The sequence below is a fragment of the Arachis ipaensis genome, chromosome B10 (genome assembly GCF_059453495.1).
Source record: "Arachis ipaensis isolate K30076 ecotype BB chromosome B10, ASM5945349v1, whole genome shotgun sequence".
In the NCBI taxonomy this organism is placed as follows: Eukaryota; Viridiplantae; Streptophyta; class Magnoliopsida; order Fabales; family Fabaceae; genus Arachis; species Arachis ipaensis.
In genome coordinates, this window is record NC_142435.1 from 21802250 (window position 1) to 21822746 (window position 20497).

General features: G+C 35.9%; 1 protein-coding gene across 1 annotated transcript; it reads left to right on the forward strand.

The window, feature by feature from the left end:
- The first annotated feature begins 18011 nt into the window (after positions 1 to 18011).
- On the forward strand, positions 18012 to 19283 carry LOC148579382 (protein FAR1-RELATED SEQUENCE 5-like). The gene is made up of 2 exons (XM_088489798.1): positions 18012 to 18593; positions 18822 to 19283. The coding sequence occupies exons 1-2, from the start codon at positions 18012 to 18014 to the stop codon at positions 19281 to 19283; spliced, it is 1044 nt and encodes a 347-aa protein (XP_088345924.1).
- Positions 19284 to 20497: the final 1214 nt, after the last annotated feature.

Below are 20497 nucleotides of genomic sequence, written 5' to 3' on the forward strand. Positions count from 1 at the left end.
CATTGGAATGTGGTTTTATTGTTGTCTTACGTGCTCGGCCCTTAAGTTATTCACCTTTTTTCCACTTTGCCTGTGATACATCCCTAATATTTAAAGATCCAAATTATTAGATAGTGATGCGTGAGCATCTTTCCTATCTTTTCCTAGTGAATTTGTATTCAAATTGTTGATTTTAATCAAGAATTAATTATCTTTTAGCCACTATGGATGCTACTTTGAGTCGTGTACAATTCTGTTTATTTTAGGTAGTATTCGACTAGATTTGATGGAGTTTTCACAAAAAAAGAGAAGAAGGCGAATGATGCTGTCAACCCTGACCTCTCTGCACTCAAACTTGAATAACTCGAGCTACAGAGGTCCAATAGATGTGATTCCAGTGGTGTTGAAAAGTTAACTTACAGAGCTTTTCAACGATGTATGATAGTCCATACTTTTTCTCCAACCATTCCGCAAGGGTGGCGCCTAACTTGAGGATTCTCAAGTTAGGCGCCAAGATCAACTAACTCCATGAACCAAGGCAGCCAAAGTGGCACCTAACTTGAGAAATCTCAAGTTAGGTGCCAGGATAGGAGAAAGGCATCCAAGACACACTGCCAAGGCTGCGCCTAAGTTGAGAAATCTCAAGTTAGGCGCAAAACACAACATCAACACGTAAATTGGATTTGATGTCTTCAAGTTAGGTGCACCCCACATCCAAGTTAGGCGCAGCACTCAAGCATTCCACGCCATTCCTCACTGCACCATTCAAGTTAGGCGCAGCCCTTTGCCAAATTAGGCGTGGACATTAATGAGACAAGTGGTCCCCATTCGTCCTCAAGGCTCACATGGATGGTTTACTTTTAATTTTGATTAAACTGTATTTTTATTTTAAAATAGGAAAAGATATTATTGAGTTTTAGTAAATATATTTTACATTAATTAGGATTAGATATAAAAGGGAAAAGAATCATCCCTTTTGGGCTCTTCTCCTCTCTTCTCTTCTACCAGACTCCGCAATTTACAGTTTTTCTCTCTGAACCATGAGCAACTAAACCTCCATTGTTAAGGTTAGGAGCTCTGTCTATTGTATGGATTGATACTATTACTTTTCTATTTTAATTCATGTATTGATTTCTATTTTAAGAATTGTTTTCGTTCTTTATCTTATGAATTTAGGTGGAACGAAAGTATGACCCTTGTTCTAATTGAGTTCTTGTATAACTTGGAAAAGCTCTTTACTTAAACAACAGCATAAAAACAATTTCTCCTAAATTTCTAATTATCTGGACTTAACGGGATACATGACATATAATCCTCTTATATTTAGGTAATTAGGGTTTCTGTGGCATATAAACTAGAATTGAACTTCACCCTCTAATTGGAATAAAGTGACCAAGAAATTGGCAGTTGATGAAAGTTAGAGGAGACTAAAAAGGTCTAAGGAATTAGGGTTTAGTCACATATAGTTTGCCATGAATTGAATCTTGCACGATTAAAGTAGTTAATAAGAAAAGTCAATCCGGAAGATAGATATCTCTGAAACCTTAACTGTTTTCTCCATATATATTTCACCTCAATTTACTGCTTGTTTTCTGATTCTCTAAATTACTGTTTGATGCATTTGAACTCTCAACACTCTTTTCTGTTTGTCTAACTAAGTAAATCATGCAATCATTGTTGCTTAGTCCATCAATCCTCGTGGGATCGACCCTCATTCACTTGAGGTACTACTTGGTACGACCCGGTGCACTTGCCGGTTAGTTTTTGGGTTATAAATTTCGCACCAAATTTTTGGCGCCGTTGCCAGAGATTGGCTGTGATTGACAACTATTAGTTGTTTGATTGCTTAGATTAGGCGTTTTAGCTTTAAATTTATTTAATTTTGCACCTTAATTTTCGAATTTTTCTAGCTTTATTTTTCCTTAATTTCTGAAATTATGTTTGGTGTTACCTAGTTAATTTTATTTTAAGTTTTCTGGTTAATTTTCCTTAAAAATTTCGAAATTTTTAGCTTGGTTTTTTATCATTATTTTCAAAAATTTTTAGCATTAAGTACTAAGTGTTTTATTTTATTATTTTATACAGGTTATCTCACTAGGAATTCACTACACTCTTATGTAGAGAGTGCCATCTTTTCTTGTCTTCTGTCTGTTTATGAGCAGGAACAGAGACAAGAAACCTCTTATAGACTTTGATTCTGAACCTGAAAGGACTTTGAGACGGCATTTGCAACAAGCTAGACTTTACAAAGCTAGTAAAGCTCTTGAAAGGGAAGCTGCAAAGTCCACTATGGATCACAATCGTGATGTGAATGCCAATATGGCAAATCTGAATGAGAATGAGCAGCCCAGAAGAGTGCTTGGCTCTTACACTGCTCCCAATGCATATCTTTATGGAAAAAATATTGTAGTGCCTCCTATAGCTGTAAACAATTTTGAACTGAAGTCTCAACTTGTCACTCTTGTGCAACAAAATTGTTAGTATCATGAACTCCCTCAAGAAGACCCAAATCAGTTTATTTCTAATTTCCTGCAGATTTGTGACACTGTGAAGACTAATGGAGTGAATCCTGAGGTGTACAAATTCATGCTCTCCCCATTTGCTGTGAGGGATAGAGGAAAGCTGTGGTTAGATTCTCAACCCAAAGAGAGTTTGGATACTTGGGATAAGGTTGTCATTGGCTTTTTGACTAAATTTTTCCCACCACAAAAGATGACTAAGCTAAGGGTGGAGGTTTAGACCTTCAGACAAAAGGATGGTGAGACCCTTTATGAAGCCTGGGAGAGATTCAAGCTACTGACTAGGAAATATCCTCCAGACATGTTCTCCAAATGGACTCAACTGGATATCTTTTATGAGGGCTTGTGTGAAATATCCAATATGTGTTTAGATAATTTTGCAGGTGGTTCTTTGCATATAAAGAAGACACCAGAAGAGACTACTGAGCTTATTGAGTTGGTTGTCAACAACCAATATTTATATTCATCTAACAGGAATCCTGTGAACTCTGTGACCCCTCAGAAGAAAGGTTTTTTAGAAGTAGAAGCTATTGATGCTTTTCTTGCTCAGAATAAAATTTTGTCTCAGCAAATGAATCTAATTACTCAACAATTGAGTGGGATGCAGGTTTCAGCTATCCACACTCAGAATGCACCTCAAAAAGCCTCTTATGACATGACTGGCAAGGTGAGAATTATGATTATGCTCAATCTTCTACTGAACAAGTCAATTACATGGGAAATGCTCCTAGAAATCCCAATAATGATCTATATTCTAAGACCTATAATCAAGGGTGGAGAAATTACCCAAATTTTGGGTAGAGAGACCAACCTCAAAGATCCCAGAATTTTAACAATAATTCTCAGTGCGGTTTTTAGTAGAACAATCAAAATAACCGTCAGTTTTAGTCTCATCAACAACATCCACCTCAGCAGGCAAATTCTCAGCCCTAGAAGAACATTGACTGGGAGACAAAAATGAATAATTTTATGCAGGAAACTACATCTTCCATTAGAAATTTGGAGGTGCAAATTGGCCAATTGAGCAAGCAAATACCTGAGAGGTTTCCATGTACATTTCCTGGTGATACAATGGTGAACCCAAGAGAAGATTGCAAGTCTATTCAATTGAGGAGTGGTAAAGTAGCTAGTTCTGAGACTAAGGTCAATGAGGAGATAGTTGAAAAAGAAGCTCCAAAGGAGAAGAAGGAAGAAGTGGAGCACGCCCCTCCAAAGTGTGCAGACAACCTATTCCCAGATTTTCTTGACACTCATCCTACATTACTCAAGGCTCCTGAGTACAAGCTTAAAATGCCATATCCTCAGAGACTTCAGAAGGCTTCCAAGGACAAGCAATTTTTTAGATTTTTAGAAGTCTTCAAGAAGCTACAGATCAACATTTCTTTTGCTGAAATTTTTGAGCAAATGCCTTTCTATGCTAAATTCATGAAGGAATTATTGACTAACAAGAGGAACTGGAAGGAACAAGAGACAGTGGTGTTAACTAAGGAATGCAGTGCTATTATTCAACATAACCTTCCTGAGAAGATGCAAGATCCAGAGAGCTTTATAATTCCTTGCACCATTAGAGATGTCACTATTCAGAGGGCTTTGTGTGATCTTGGAGCTAGCATCAATCTCATGCCACTTTCAGTGATGAAAAAACTCCAAATTGAGGAGGTAAAACCCACTCGTATCTCTCTTCAACTTGCTGATCTCTCTATTAAATTTTCTGTGGGTGTTGTTGAGGATTTACTTGTGAAAGTAGGGCCATTTATTTTTCCTACTGATTTTGTTATATTAGATATGGAAGAGGATACAAAGTCCTCTATTATTCTTGGTAGACCCTTTTTAGCTACAGGTAGAGCTTTGATTGATGCGCAAAAGGGTGAATTAACCCTGAGGGTTAATGAAGAACATGTGGTCCTTAATGTATTTGAAGCCCTCAAACACCCTAATGATTCTGAAGGATGTATGAGAGTTAATGTTGTTGAACCACTTGTTCAAGAGGTACTGGAAGCTGAGGTACTTGATGATATTTTGGATCCTCTTTCTGAGTATGAATTACTTGAGATTGATGATTCACCACCCCAGAAAAACCTGGTTCACATGCCTGAGAGGGAGAAAGAGGTTCCCAAGCTTGAGCTAAAACATTTGCCTCTTTCTCTGAAATATATGTTCTTGGGTGAAAATGATTCATATCCAGTGATTATTAGCTCTTCCTTGAAGCCTGGAGAGGAAGTGGCGCTTATTACAGTGCTCAGAAGCCGTAAAATAGCTCTTGGGCGGACCATTGGTGATTTAAAGGAGATTAGTCTAACCAAGTGTATACACAAAATCCTTCTTGAAGATGATGCTAAACCAGTTGTGCAACCACAGCGGAGACTTAATCCAACTATGAAAAAGGTGGTCCAAAAAGAGGTAATGAAACTATGGGAAGCCGACATTATATATCCTATTTCTGACAGCCCTTGGGTGAGTCTTGTGCAGGTAATTCCCAAGAAAGAAGGGATGACAGTGATCAAGAATGAAAAGAATGAGCTAATTCCTACAAGAATCGTCACAGGATGGAGAATGTGCATAGATTACAGGAGGCTCAACACTGCTACAAGGAAGTATCACACCTTCCATTTCGTTCATCAACAATTCATACTCAAAACATAATTCATTCTTTTCTAAATAAAGCAAACTCAAAACATAATCCTTTTCTTAATAATTTAAAATCAAATTATATAATCCTTAAAAATCCAAACCTTTCTAAATAACCACTTCAAACAAAACCTCCTATTTTCCTAAAAATTTCGGCAGCATCTCCTCTAAAACTTGGACTTTTGTCACCTCTCAAGGATCCCAACCACCAAACTAAACACCTCTCAATCATTCAAATCATGCCTAGTATCAAATTATTTCAAAATCAAACCAATTTCAATATTAAATCTTTTTTTTAAACCAACAAACTCCATCAGTAAACTGTTTATATAATCAAATCACGCATTTCTCAACCAATCCATTCAATGCAATTTCACAAACCCGCCATCAACCCTTAACACATCAACAATCATCATTATTTTATACTCATCAAAGTTATAATTCAACACATACAAATTCATTTATCCTTTATACACACACCACATATCATATACACAATCCATCAATAATTCATTCAGTTCATTCCTATCTTAAGGTCTTCTAGCCTAAGTTTTCATGTGACATTAAATATTAACTACGAGAAACCAAAACTATACCTTAGCCGATTCCTCCCTAAGCTCGAAACACCTTAAAAACCTCTTCTTTCACAAGCTCCAAGCCTTCAAACATCAATTTCTCAAACCTAATTACCCGGATTTCGTTCCAAACTGCCCGATTAAACTCCAAATCAACTAGAACACAATCTATTTCACACGATATCACTATAATCATCATAGAGTTTACTAATCTAATGACTCACAAGGTTTTAACAGTTTCTTACCTTACCCATGGATCTATTGGACAAAACCCAATAATTATCCGCTGTTAGAGTTCACCTAAACCATCAAAATAATTCAATTCTTCAATACCCAAACCCTAAAATCACAAAATTGAGGAGAGGGAGAACTGGAAGAGAAATTCTAATTTTTTACCACTTTGTTTGGATAGAATTGAAGAGAATTTTGAGACAAACACGTGGCCGCTGGCGACTCGTCAATCGGAGCTCTAGATTGAAAGTTACAAGGATTTAAAATGTTAGACGAGGGTTTGGGGTTTCCCTTTCCAATTTGACGTCCTTCACCCTCTCGTTCATCTGAAGCATGAAAAATGAAGTCAAGATGGCTGGATGTTGGTCTTTATATATGGGCCTTGGGTCCGGTCCAATTGGTTCGGCCCGTTGGCCCAATTTTGAGCCAAAATCTTTAAAATTAGTGTGAAAATTTATATTTTAATTATTTCTACTTCATTAAAATATAAAATTTAATTTTCTAATTTTGTCGATTAATAATTAATTTATCCGTTAATTATTTACTAATTACTTAGGTTTTACATGATCGGCTCGCCGATATTAACCACCATTTTCAAAGGAGTTGGGTCATCAATCTCGTAAGGTTCCTGACCGTTTGTCCTATCATCAGACTTGATGTGGCCTCTTGGCTTAGTCTTGACCACAACCACCCAACTAGACTTGCATGAACCCAGATAAGGCAAATAGTATACCTGTCATGCATTTTGAGGTAGAATAAAAGGATCGTAGTGCCTATATTTCCATGTTACATTAACTTCAGTGATATCATAGTCCTTGTGCATTCGTGTTCCTTGTCATAAACTTGGATTGTACCATTCACATTTAAACATGTACACTTTGTATGTAGTACGACAGAAATATTCTAATTCAATAATGTTGTGCAATACAACCAACCAATCCGAATGACCCCACTTGAATCCCACGAATCCAAACTCTAGTGTTTTCTATTTTATTTCCAATCAACCACCGTAAAGAATAGAATCAATATCCATCAACATTGCATATCAGGTAGCTAGTGCCCTTATTCATTGGGCCCTAACTAAATACAACTAGTTCTGAATTTATTGTGTCAGTTTGATACATGCTGATGTATTCTCTGAACTAATGTGAAAAATTATTCAATGAGATATAAGGATTTGCCTCTTGGAAGAACTTATATGATGGAATAGGAAAAAGAAATTTTAATTAGATTAAGAAGTTAGTATCTTATTGATTGTAATATTTACAAAGACTTAAAAAACTCACATGAGGTAGGGTGAAATTTGGTCACAGTTAAGTAACACATGTGGATGTGCGGCATCGATTTCTTTCTGCTTTAACCAGTAGCCACTGCCTGCACCCATTGCATCTCCTTTCAGAGCAAAAATTGGATATGTTGTTCCACTTGACGAGGATTCTCCCCTCTAATTGTTCTTTGAAACCTTTGTTCTGCGTAGCTCAACATGAGGTTGAAAATAGAATGAGCAAAACGCGGATGTTTCCTTAGCTAGGAATGTTTCACAAATGCTACCATCAATCCGAGCTCTGTTCTTCATGGTATGCTTGAATGAACCAATCATCCTCTCAAATGGGTACATCCACCGAAATTGGATTGGCCCACATAGTATTACTTCGTACAGTAGGTTGATTGCCAAGTGTTCCATAATGTCAAAAAAGGATGGAGGGAATATCCTCTCTAACTTACAAAGTATGATGAGATTGTTCTTATCCATGACTGTGAGATTGTTAATGCTAAGTTTTGTAGCACATAACTACTATAAAATAGGCGGATATTAACGGCAAAAAATTAGCGTCTGTAGTCGAACTCACCATAAATTGGCAGAATCACGACAGAAGTGAGGTGCAGTTTGGCAGCAGCTGCAAAACTGCCCCAAGCTCATGGCTGTTCAGTAAAAATCACTGCAAATTTGGGTATATATAGTCAAGATTCAGCAGATTATCTTATCTTCTTTGCGCGAACAGGAGCGGGAGCAGAGGTGCGAAACAAACCTCAAAGCGCAAATCCTTGTCGACGTGTAGCACCGTCTGTCAGTACCAGTTGCATCGCGCTTTTTCGTGCTAGTGGGTCCACCACTGACTGCTCTCTCCTCCCTCTGGTTCCATTCCTAGGTCTGTCCCTCTTCTTGGTTCAGATTATTGGTATCTAAAAAATCTCCGTTTCAATTTAGTTCAGTTTTTTTTTGTTTCAGATTTCAATTTGGTTCACATTATACTTTTTCTTCTTGATTTGGTTTCAATTTACTCTGTTGGTTTGTTTTTGTTCTTGCCAAGAACACACGACAAAAGGTGGTGAAGCAAAATCCCAATCTTAGGTTTGGTAATCCCTTTTTCAATTTGGTTCAGTTTTTTCTTTGGTTTTACTTTTCAATTTAGTACAGATTAATCTTTTTCTTCTTGATTTGAGTTCAATTTACTCTTTTGTTTTGTTCTTGCCAAGAACATAGGTCAAAAGGGGTGAAGCAAAATCCAATCCAGCAAGACGCGCCGGTACCACTGTGAAGACCTACGACTACAATGCACTGCACCTCTATTTTGGATCTTTCTTATCTGGTAAGTGTATTCTTCATTGATTCTGCCTTTACTTTCTCAATTTGGGGGTAGAATTAACTTTCTTCAACTTGGATTCTGTTTCGAAGTGCTATGCATTAATGGAAATATATATAGTATCATGGATTCTATATTATCAATTCCTTATTTTGTTTACTTATGGATTTCATTATTTCAACTTCCTTTGAACTCATGTACATGGTTAAGGGAAGAAAAAGAAAAAAAATACATAAAAGAAAACAAAATAGAACCAAAAAACAGAACTAAAAAAATGGATGAATCTTGTGTAGGAAGTTAAGCTAAAAGAAGTTAGTTGGTGAATTAGATAGCTTTAATTTGTATCCTGAGACCCCAAAGATTGCTTTAATTGTTATAGTGTGTATATAATTAGAATTATATTACATAATAATGCATGACAAAAGGAAGCAATTCATTTTTACCAAATCTAGTTCTTATTGATTAACTTACACACACCATTAAATAATCTTATTATCATAATCTTATTTTTAATATGCTACAAAAAGCCAGCAACTTGATTTAGACTGTAGTAATTGGTGGTCCTACAATTTATTGTTGACATATTACTTGACAAGATTTGATTATTTATTAAGTTCTTTAACTATACACGGCTGGACAAATCATTCCATCCAACTGAGTTATAAACAACAAACGCTGAACTTTATATTCAATTCATTAAGGGGGTTACTTGGATTAGATCCATGTTAAAATATAAATCTAAAAAAGCTTGTACGATTAATGGAACAATACTAAAATGTCAACAGCTCCTACATGAAACTAACCTAGATTTTTAAAAAATTAAATGGTAATAATAATAATAATGATGATGATGATGATGATTAAGAGGTGCAAGATCCATGATTAAGAGGTGCAAGAGCCACTATGAATTTGAAAGGCAAGGGAGGAGTTGATATTGTATAATGATATAAGCCTAACCATTTTAAGTTATTAATCACTTCAAGCTGTTGACTAACTTGTACTGTTTTGCAATTATATGCTGATTCCATGAGATATGTACTTTCTTATCTTGATTTGCCGGGTGCTGCCATGTCCTTGGATTTCCCTTTAGTGTTTGATTTTACCATTATATCATTTATATACTATACGTTGATATATCTGTTGATATATATATATTCTACCTATGACCGTACTATGTTTCTAATTAAGAACAAAGATGATTTAAACGACTTCTTTCTTAAAATATGTTAGATCCTCTCCTGCTTTTGTTATTCAATTTTTGCTATAACTTTTTTCATTATTTACCCGAATATGTATATGTCGAAGAATCTGATCTAATAAACCCGCTTTAGGTGGTTGTCTAACTATCCTGCTTCGTCTGTTGCTTTGTCTATGATTTTGTTTAATTATTTAATAACAGTACAAAAAATATAAATTTGGTGATATTGAGTGTCTAAATACTAATTAATTACTGTTGGTTGCTTGAGTTTACTCTATTATGCTTATACATAAAATAATGATTACTATGCTTAGTTGGGAATTGAGGTTTAAGTTAATAAACCACTAGAAATACAATAGACACTATTTGCTTATGATGAGATCTTAGTTGAATATTTGCTCTTTTTTTAGTTAGAGTGTTTAAACTATAATGTATGTTAGAAGCTAGGAAAAATTAATTTAAGAGGGGTTTATCTGACATTGAACCTTAAAACATGTATTCAACTCAAATAAATTTCTTGCTAATGCATCATTCGATGGGATGATACATTGTCCATGTCCTTCGTGTGCATCCGTATTTTCCAAACTAGAGAGGATGCCTACGATCATTTGCTGATAAAACCTTTTTCCCTAAATTATACTACAGCGAGAAACGCATAGTAGAGAGCTCTAATGATAGACAAGAAGTAGAACCCTATCGAAACCTCAAGGATCCAATGCGCGACATGGTCTACGAGGCATTCAACTTCCCAAGAGTGATCGGCGATGAAGAATACTCAATCAATGAACATTCTGGAAGGGGTGCAGAAGAGTTACCGTATCTATATAGCAAACCTAGTCGTGAGGCCTATAATCTTCATGACCTGCTTGAAGATGGAGAGCAAGAATTGTATCCGGGATGCTCAAAATTCTTGAAGCTTCCTTTTTTGGTGAGGCTATACCATATAAAGTGCATGTACGGGGTGAGTGACAAGGCCTTTGGAATGATACTAGGGCTATATGGGGATGCCTTTAAGCATGCAAATATTCTGACTTCGTTGCAGATGCCAAGAGGATCATAAGAAAGCTCAGTATTGCATACAAGAAGATAGATGCATGTCCGAATGACTGTATGCTATACATGGGAGCGACCAAGAACTGTCTAAGTGCAAGCGATGCGGGACATCGAGAAGGAAGCAAAAGACTAAGAAGAATTCCGTTGTAAGGATTAACGTGGTTGTTAAGAAGAACGGGAAAATGTAGGTGGCAAAGATTCTTCCTTACTTTCCGCTTGTTCCACGACTGAAGCAGTTGTTCATGTCCAATAAGACACCCGTTGACATGTTGAGTCATAAGAAAGGTCCTAAATCTGGCGGTCTTTTAGGCATCCAAGGGACGGTGAGACATGGAAGGCATTTGATAGAAGATATATTGAATTTAGTAGCGATCCGCACAGCATTTGCTTAGCCTTAGTGAGTGATGGCTTTAATCCTTTTGGAAACCTTAGCTCAAAATACTCAATCTGGCCTGTGATTCTTATCCCGTACAACTTACCTCCCTGGGATTGCATGAATCCCAGCTATTTTATGCTCTCTATGATTATTCCCAGTCCTAAAATGCATGAGAATGATATAGATGTTTATCTACAGCCCTTGATAGATGAGTTGAAACAGCTATGGGATGGTGTTGAAACATACGACGCTAACAAGAAAAAACATTCAAGATGTATGCTACATTGATATGGACAATCAGTGATTTTTTAGAGTTGGACAACTTATCTGAGTGGAATACGTATGCTGACCTACGTGCAACTTGGATGCTGAGACGACTTACCTGGAGTCAGAAATGGTGTTTCATAGGTCATCGGTGCTTTCTGAGTCAAGGCCACAAATTTAGGCAGAACCAGGTTAGATTTGATGGTAAGGTAGAGGAAAGAGGTCCCCCTGTCAAATTGTCTGGTGGAGATATTTTGAGAGAGTTAGAGAATGTGCATGTCAAGCTTGGCAAGGTACAAATGGTTGTTGGGAAAAGAGCACGCGGACAAGAATCTGTAGTGCAAGATGAGTCTTCTTGGAAAAAGAGGAGTATATTCTTTGAACTCCCATATTGGAAGAATAATTTATTATGTTACAACCTTGACATGATGCACATAGAGAAGAATGTGTGCAATAACATAGTTTACACCATAATGGACGAGAATGGTAAATCTAAGGATCACCTTAAAGCTCGAAAAGACCTCCATCTAATGAAAATCAGGCATGATCTCTGGCCACAGGTAGGTGGAAAGTATCCCACTATGGTCTTTTCCATGTCGCCTTCAGAGAAGGATGTCTTTCTTAGGACTATCAAGAATGTGGTCTTTCCAAATGGTTACTCGAGCAACATTTCTCGCTGTGTTGACTTACAATAGCGAAAGTTATTAAGCTTGATAATTCATGACTGTCACATTCTAATGGAACATCTACTGCTAATTGCATCAAGGAATGTATTGCCTACCTTGGTGTCAGTTGTCTTGGCAGATTTCTCATCATTTTTTCGACGATTATGCAGTAAATCCATAGACTCTCAATAACTTTCTCTCCTTCAGGATCATGTGGTTCATAGTCTTTGTCGCATGGAGATAATTTTCCCACCATATTTCTTCACAGTCATGGTACACTTAACTGTGCATCTGGTCAAAGAGGTACGCCTTGATTGCTAATATTCCAATAGCCTTAACATAATAAGACACATGTATTACTCATAAAAGTGCCTATGTTATCTCAAGTAGTATGTGCGTAATAGGGAAAAACCAAAAGGCTCAATTGCAAAGAGCTACTTATCCGATGAGATTCTCACATTCTATTCAAGATACTTGGATAATGTTGAGAGTAGGATCAATCGATCAATGCATGTTGAAGATCGACCGAGTGAAGTTGTGACTAATGGAATGGCAACCATGTTTCCATTAATTGGTAGGGCGGTAGGGGCTGTGACATTTATTAATCTTACACCAACTGACAGACTTCAAGTACATAGTCACGTATTGGTCAATTGTAGAGAAATTCCTGGAGTAAGTGCGGTTGTTTTTGTGGTCTATGATGTGCGCAAAGGCATTTCTTTTGATAGTTTGACATTAAATCTGTGTGATATACCAGGTGATTTTAGGGCCAGCACAAAGAGAAAGCTACAAAGTAAAACAAGATCCCAAGCTCACATTGATAGGGTTGTCCATAGAGGATTTTCTGAATGGTTCAAGCATGAGGTGAATCTTTTACATGCCTAATCAATTTGATTTATTAGGTAGTATCTTGCTTTTTGTATCCCAACTGAGAAAACATGTAATTGTTCCCTACAGATACCATTGAGAAGCACAAAGCACTCAAGAGAATTGCAGTGGCTTGCATCTGGCCCCAATATCCAGGCTAGACGCTTTAAGGCGTACAACATCAATGGCTTTAGGTATCTTGCTTTGTGTATCTCCAACCAAGTTTGACTGGGTTGTTTGAGTGTAATTTCGAAGGTTTGTCATTGATAAGGGATAGCAATTTGAAAGAACCCACCACTGATGCCATTGATACTTGCGAAGAGGCTGCAGATTTGTAAATGTATTTAGTCCCCAGTATAGGATATTACACTATTACTCATTGTACAGTCTAGCTAAGAGATACATATTTGCAATTTTATATTTTAGCAACTAGCATCAGGTAGAAGTTAGAAAATGCAAAGACTTGAATACTATATTACTCATAAGTGACATGTGATTCACCTAGAAAGTGATATTAATAATCTATTATAACTTAGACTTGTTTAATTTGTCTTTTTTTAACCTAGTGCAGCTGGAGATATATCTTGAGTGATGTGTATACTTAAAGTTATTTTGCTTATTGTTTTATGATGGAACTTATTAGGGAAATTGGAAGAGAGGGACTTCTTTCTTTGCGACACTAGCTTCTCATTTTCCAAGGCAATAGAGCAAGCAGCTCCGTTCTCTTTGCTGGAGCACTCCACATCATTCGCAAGTGACTTATGGTTCAACAAGTTGCCTATTAACTCATGGCTGAATGCATTCACTGCGCACATGCATATAGGTGAGACTATTAATAAAGTGCCTGGATCAATTATGAAGGTACTCTCATATGTCTGATAGCAAAAAGGTTCTTTTACTTTTTCGAAAGGCAACAGTAATATTAGTGGTTTTATTATCCTGTAAACAAACAACACAGCCAAAGTGATTAGATTTATTGAGTCTCTCAACATTGTAGGAATTGACTCAATTCGAACCAAAGTACTACAAGAAATTTGGCTTTGGGTTCATAACAAGTACAGACAAGAGACTATCACACCAAATATTAGAGAAGGTGAAGGTAAAATTTGGATTTATGTACCAAGTATATGATTTATCAAGAACAAAATATTTTAATTTATTATAGAGTATTGGATTAGAAGTATATTTTGCTGCATCTAGTTCCAAAACCTCTTCGGATCTTGGTTTGGTATGAGTTTATACCAATTTGAATAATTAGTTTGTGTCTTTGATCTTTTTCAACCCAAAGACTTCTCTTTTTTATTTCTAATTGCTATATTATATTTGTTATTTTATAAAAAACTAAGAATTTTATAATAGATGTAGATGGATGTTTTTATGTTTGAAGAAAAGTAAGCTATTAATACTCTTTTTTTTTTCGTTTAGAAAAAAAATTCTTTTTATATATTACTTGATGAACTTCATTTTATTGATTGAATTATATACGATCACATCATCCACATAGTTGATTTATAAAGTAACTGATTCCATCATCAAGTGTGTGCTTGATTGTTAGTTGATCATTCTTACGAAGAGTACAGTTTATACAGAGTGTATGTGTGCGACAGTGCTAGAACCCAGAAATCATTAGTAAGAATAAAAAAAAATAAAAAATAAAAATAAAAGTCATTGTGTTGGAGCTCTCCACATGGGAAATAGAACTAAAATATGATCATTATTATTATTGATTCGGTTTTTGCAATATTATTACTTCTTTTATCTGCGGGTTTTTAATCATTTAAAATCATGGTGATTTAAAACTTGGCAGCCACTAGGGATGGCAACGGGTCCCCATGGGAGCGGGGACATGCCCCCCGCCCCCTGCCCCCAATATCTGTCCCCGTCTCTGCCCCGTCCCCGCGACGGGTAGCAGGGACTCTATATCCACCGGGGACCTGGGTCTCCGCGGATATCCGCGAATTTTTGTAAAAAATAATAAAAATTGAAAAAAAATGAAATAAAAGGTAAAAAATATTAAAAAAACAAAGATAATCCCCAATTGTCATTACAAACATAATTTTTATTGTCTTTAAAGACTTAAATAGCAATAACCAACAAACATAAACATCCAAACAATATGCATAAAACAACCAAATATTCCATAAACAATTAAACATATCTATAAACAACCAAACAAAGTTCATCACATTGTAAAAACATAATTCTAAATCCTCCTTTTCATTCTTAGTGATGGTAGATTTCGATTTACTTGAATCCTACATAAAAAAGAAAACAATTTAGAGTTAAAATCGTATAATAACTCAACAAATGCTTCAAAATCAAAATCAAAATTCCATAATTAGATTCAGTATAATCATAAACACAAATGCTTTAAAGTCAAAATAAAACAAAGAAAATAAAATAAAAATAAATTAGAAAAATTTCTTAATCAGAATTAGAATAATCATAAACATAAATGCTTCAAAATCAAAATAATAAAAAAAATTCATAAATAGAATATGCATAATCAGAAACACAATGCTTCAAAATCAAAATAAAACTTTCATAATCAGAATCAACATAATCAATCAGCATAATCATAAACACAAATTCTTCAAAATAAAAAAAAATAAAAAAAATTTCATAAACAGAATCTGCATAATCATAAACACAATGCTTCAAAATCAGAATAAAAATTTCATAATCAGAATCATCATAATCATAAACACAAATGCTTCAACATCAAAATAAATAAGAAAAATTTCATAATCAGAATCAGGCAAATGCTTCACAATGAAAATAAACAATGAAAATCAGAGTTCTGTGACTTACTCGAGGAGAAAAGGCAATGGCCGGCGAAGAGGCGATGACCGGCGAAGGCGCGACGACTGGTGACGAGGGGATGAACTGCGAATGCGTGATGACCGACGAACTCGCAACAACGGGAAGACGCGACGGCAAAGATGACTGACTCCCTATTGGCTGTTGCGGTGTGTATGACAGTGACGCGTGACCTGACTGCGTGAGAGACTGAGAGGTGGCGGTGAGGGACTGAGGTGTGGGAAGTAGCGGTGAAGGACTGAGGGGTTAGGAGGTGGCGGTTGGCGGTGGTGATGGTGAGACCGTGCTGTTGAGCCGCCGTTCACGTGTCTGAGAGGACAGGGGCAGGGGGAGGTTTGAGTTTGAGGGACTTCAGATTTGAGTTTGTGAATTGTGAGTTGTTAGTGCGGCTAGGGTTTTTAGTTTCCCTCATAAGATATATATATATATATATATATATATATATATATATATATATATATATATATATATATATATATATAGTCTTTTTACACATTCGGGGATTAAACGAGTCTCCACGGGGCGGGTACCTCTATCCCCGCTCCCGCCCCGTTTAATAAACGGGGCCCCATCCCCCGTCCCTGCGGGTGGAAAATCCTCCCCATATCCACCCCCCGGCAGGTAAATTCCCGCAGATACCTGCCCCACCGGGGGTTTTTCCCATCCCTAGCAGCCACTCCAATGAAGTCATGAAAAATGACTTCTGCTGAATCTCAAAGTTAGACCATTGGATATATTTTGGGATTAAAAAATTTATGGATATGTGTCCTTTGATGGACCAGAAATTAAAGTTGGTGCAGCATAATTTTTCTATTTTGGATTAACGTGTTAAATGAATCTGGTTGGACCAATATAAAAATAAACTAATTTATGATAACAATTAAATTTAATTTTAATTATTTTTATTAATTATGAGCTGGTATACCCTATTCCCGCCCTCTCTTTGAGCTAGCAATTTCCAAAATCCTTAATCCCACCCTCCCTCTTCTAAGCCATCAATTTTCAAAACCCTCAATTCCATCCTCCCTCCCTTCTCTGAACTATCAAGGGTTAAAGATTTCAGAAGGAGAGGGTAAAAATTTGTTGGGATTTCTTGTAATAATTTTTCGGAAGAAGTAACAGAAGTCATGTTTCTACAGCAAGAGGTAAGTTGAGTGGTGATTTTGAAGGAGCCCAGTGTTTCACTAATCCATGTTTCTTCCACCACTAAATCTCCTATGGTCATTTCTTGCAGGAGGTATAACGACAATGTAAATCTCGTCACCACTAGCACTCCACTCCTTTATTCACTCCTTTCCAACAAAAATGAAGTAATGGATCTCTATTTTTATTTTTTTTTGTTCTAATTGTTGTTGTGTTCTTGATTTGGTTGATAATTGGTAATTTATAATTTGTAATTGTAATTTCTAATTGTTAGGTTATTCTTTCTAATTGATAATAGCAATTTATGTTGCTAAAATTTAATCATTGATATAAACGTTAATTTGCAAACTATTTGCTTGTTCAGAATTTATGGTGATTACTTGATTGGCATTGAGCCTAATTTTAGCCAAACACACAAGGAATAAATTTTGTTTTCATGTACTCTAGAGTGTACTCTTTCATATTAGAAGTGAGCGGAGATAAAACATCATAAATAAATTCTTTAAATTAATAAAATCCGTTGACAAATTCCTTGCCACAATAGAGTTTTAAGGATAGTGTTTCATGGCTTTTGGAAATGGAAATAAATGCCTTTCCATAAATTTGTAAAATCTTTACCTGCTTTAAAGTTGTGTATATTCAATAATAACCCTTGTAATAATGTAGATTAATATTTTTTCTACCATGTCATTTTATTTTATCATAATATAACTTAGTACAATATAATTACAATTATATATTTTTTTATCATTATTCTAAAAAAGAGTAATTGTCCCCTCTAATTTATTAGGCTAGGTCTTAGTTGAGTGAATTGAGTAATATTATATGCATATTTACTTTGATATTAAATTGCACATTGATATACTTTATTTATGTAATTTTTAGATGGAGATGGAAACTACAGAGGTGGGTTCAGCTAATGACGATGATTGTAGCTTGGACCAAGAGATGGAAACGGAAAAATGTCAATGTGGTGGCTGCAAGCAGTGTGAAATTGTTACAGTTGAAGATATTATCAATCATACATTTCCAACATCTGAGGTAGCATATGATATGTTTGTGAGATATGCCAAATGGTTGTTACTCAAGGCGAAAGTTCTTTTGTAATATGGCCGGATTGAGAAAGAAGAAATACTATGACAATGTTTCACTAAAAAGGGAACAAAGGGTTGAAACACGAACTAATTGTCAAGCTAAATTGTGTTTATACTTTGATAAAAGTGCAACCATTTGGAGGGTTATGAATTTGTTCGATGAAGATAACCATGACTTAGTACCACAATACATGGTTCACCTGATTCCGAACCATCGGCAGTTAACTGATGCAAACAAGGCACAAGCTGACATCATGCATATGTATAGTGTGAAAACATCTCAAATTATGTGGTTTATGGCTGGGCAAGCTGGTGGGTATGCTAGAGCTGGTGTTACAAAGAAAGACTTAGATAATCACTTTGACAAAAGTCGGCGGTTAGGCATTTTAGGTGGTGATGCCAACGCCACCATAAGCTATATATTTGGAAAGGCTGACGTTGACTTGATGGCTATGTCACGATATAATTCAACTCCGAAAGATCGGTTGGGTAGCTTATTTTGGGCCGATGGAATATGCCGAGCTTATTATCAATATTTTGGTGACGTCCTTGCATTTGATGCTACATACAAAAAGAATAAGTACAAGAAACCCTTGGTAATCTTTTCTGGGAGTAACCATCACAGTCAAACGTGTATATTCAGGTTTATCATACTTGATAATGAAATGGCATCCACGTACAAGTGGCTACTAGCTAACTTTTTGGAGGTCATGATGAACAAGCATTCTAAAGTTGTTGTGACTGATGCATATGAGGCTATGAGAGTGGCGATTAATGAGATTTTTCCAAATGTGACCTATACATTGTGGGGATGTCATCTTTAGAAAAATGCTACTTTGAGAATCAAGGACCCAAGCTTATGTGAATCATTTAAGAAGTTCATTTATACCAAGTGGGATGTTGATGAATTTGAGGAGGAATGGTCAAAATTGGTTGAAGAGTTTGGTGGTAGTGACACATCATGGATTGACAAACAATATGAAAACAAAGAAAGTTGGGCCAGGGCATTTCTTCGGGATAAATTTTATGTTGGGTTTAGAACCACTTTACGATGTGAAGGCATTAACAACTTTATAAAGAGATTTGTTCATTCAAGGCACAGTATTTTAGAGTTGGTGGAGAATCTTGAGCGGGCTTTACGAGATTATCACAATAATGAGATGGTTGCTCAATTCAAGACAATCAATTCTGATCATGTTTTGACAACTGGCTTACAGTCTCTCGAGCTTTGTGTTGCAAACATCTACACTAGAGAGATATTCAAACTAGTAAGGAAGAAAATTTAAGAAGTGGTTTCTTTAGACATTATACATAGTCAACCCCTTTCCACAAATATGGTATACAAGATTTGTGCTTTTCAAAAGAGGGTCAAAATATTTACAGTTGTGATCACAATGAGAAGAAATTGGAGTGTGAATGCTGTCATTGGGATCACGAAGGGTATCCTTGTAGTCATATGTTGTGTGTGCTAAGACGAAAGGATGTAGATGAATTTCCAGAAAGTCTAATTCTAAAAAGATTGACCCGAGATGCAAAGAAGTATATTGATAATCAAACAGTCGAAAGCACTGTAAATGACGCTGAAAAAGGTTTGTTAATGAGATATGGTGCTATGTCAGTTGCCACAATGTGGATGTCATTCCTTGCAGCTCAAAAGGTTCCACTTTTTGGTGATACAATGAATGAAGTGACTAGATGGACCAAAGATCTAGAGAAAAGGTGCAGTATTAAAATGCAAAATGGGGTTACTGATGTATTGCATCCTGTTGCTAAATTTGTTGGTGATCCATGTGTCGCTAAGACAAAAGGTGCACCCAAACTCAAGAAGAATGAAACTAGGAAAAGGTCATGTTCAAATTGCCTCGTGAAAGGTCATACAAAGAGGATAAACAAGAAGATAAGGATTCAAACTGAATAAAACAAGATATATTGAAATTGAATAGAAACAAAAAGGATAGATTGAAATTGAATACAAAGAGAATCACTCTACTTTCTATCCAATTTCTTAACACAACAAGAAAGGAACTCTTCAACCTAGGTTGTCAATGCCATTGTTTGGAAATTGAATCGAAGGGACTCCTCAACCTTCTACTCAATTCCCTGATGCAACAAGAGAGGGACTCACTTAACCTCACTTATCCACACCATGATTTCATCACGAAACCAAAAGGGGGTTTTCAAACCTCTAAATCATTCTCTACTGTGACTACCCTAGTTTATGAGGTATTTATAACCTCTTATTAGGTTAAAATATAGAAAACCCTAAATCCACAAACATAAGGCCCAATATAGTAATTAAATAAACAAAATCAAAATACATCAAATTAAATTAAAATATTCTAAAAATATAAATTAATATCTTCTAAATAACACTTGAACTCTTCATATCACGAACATTTGAAGTATGTATTACATTGTCCAAAGTTGGTTGACGAAGGTGATCGGAGCCATGACCATCTTCCTTCTCGATGTACAGACACAGATGAGGTTATTTATGCAG

Bases quoted from the DNA above. Each gene is read 5' to 3' on its own strand.
- LOC148579382 (XM_088489798.1), top strand. From the start codon at position 18,012: ATGGCCGGATTGAGAAAGAAGAAATACTATGACAATGTTTCACTAAAA. The intron at 18,594-18,821 runs GTAATCTTTTCT...TGTCATCTTTAG, and splicing joins ATAAGTACAAGAAACCCTTG to AAAAATGCTACTTTGAGAAT.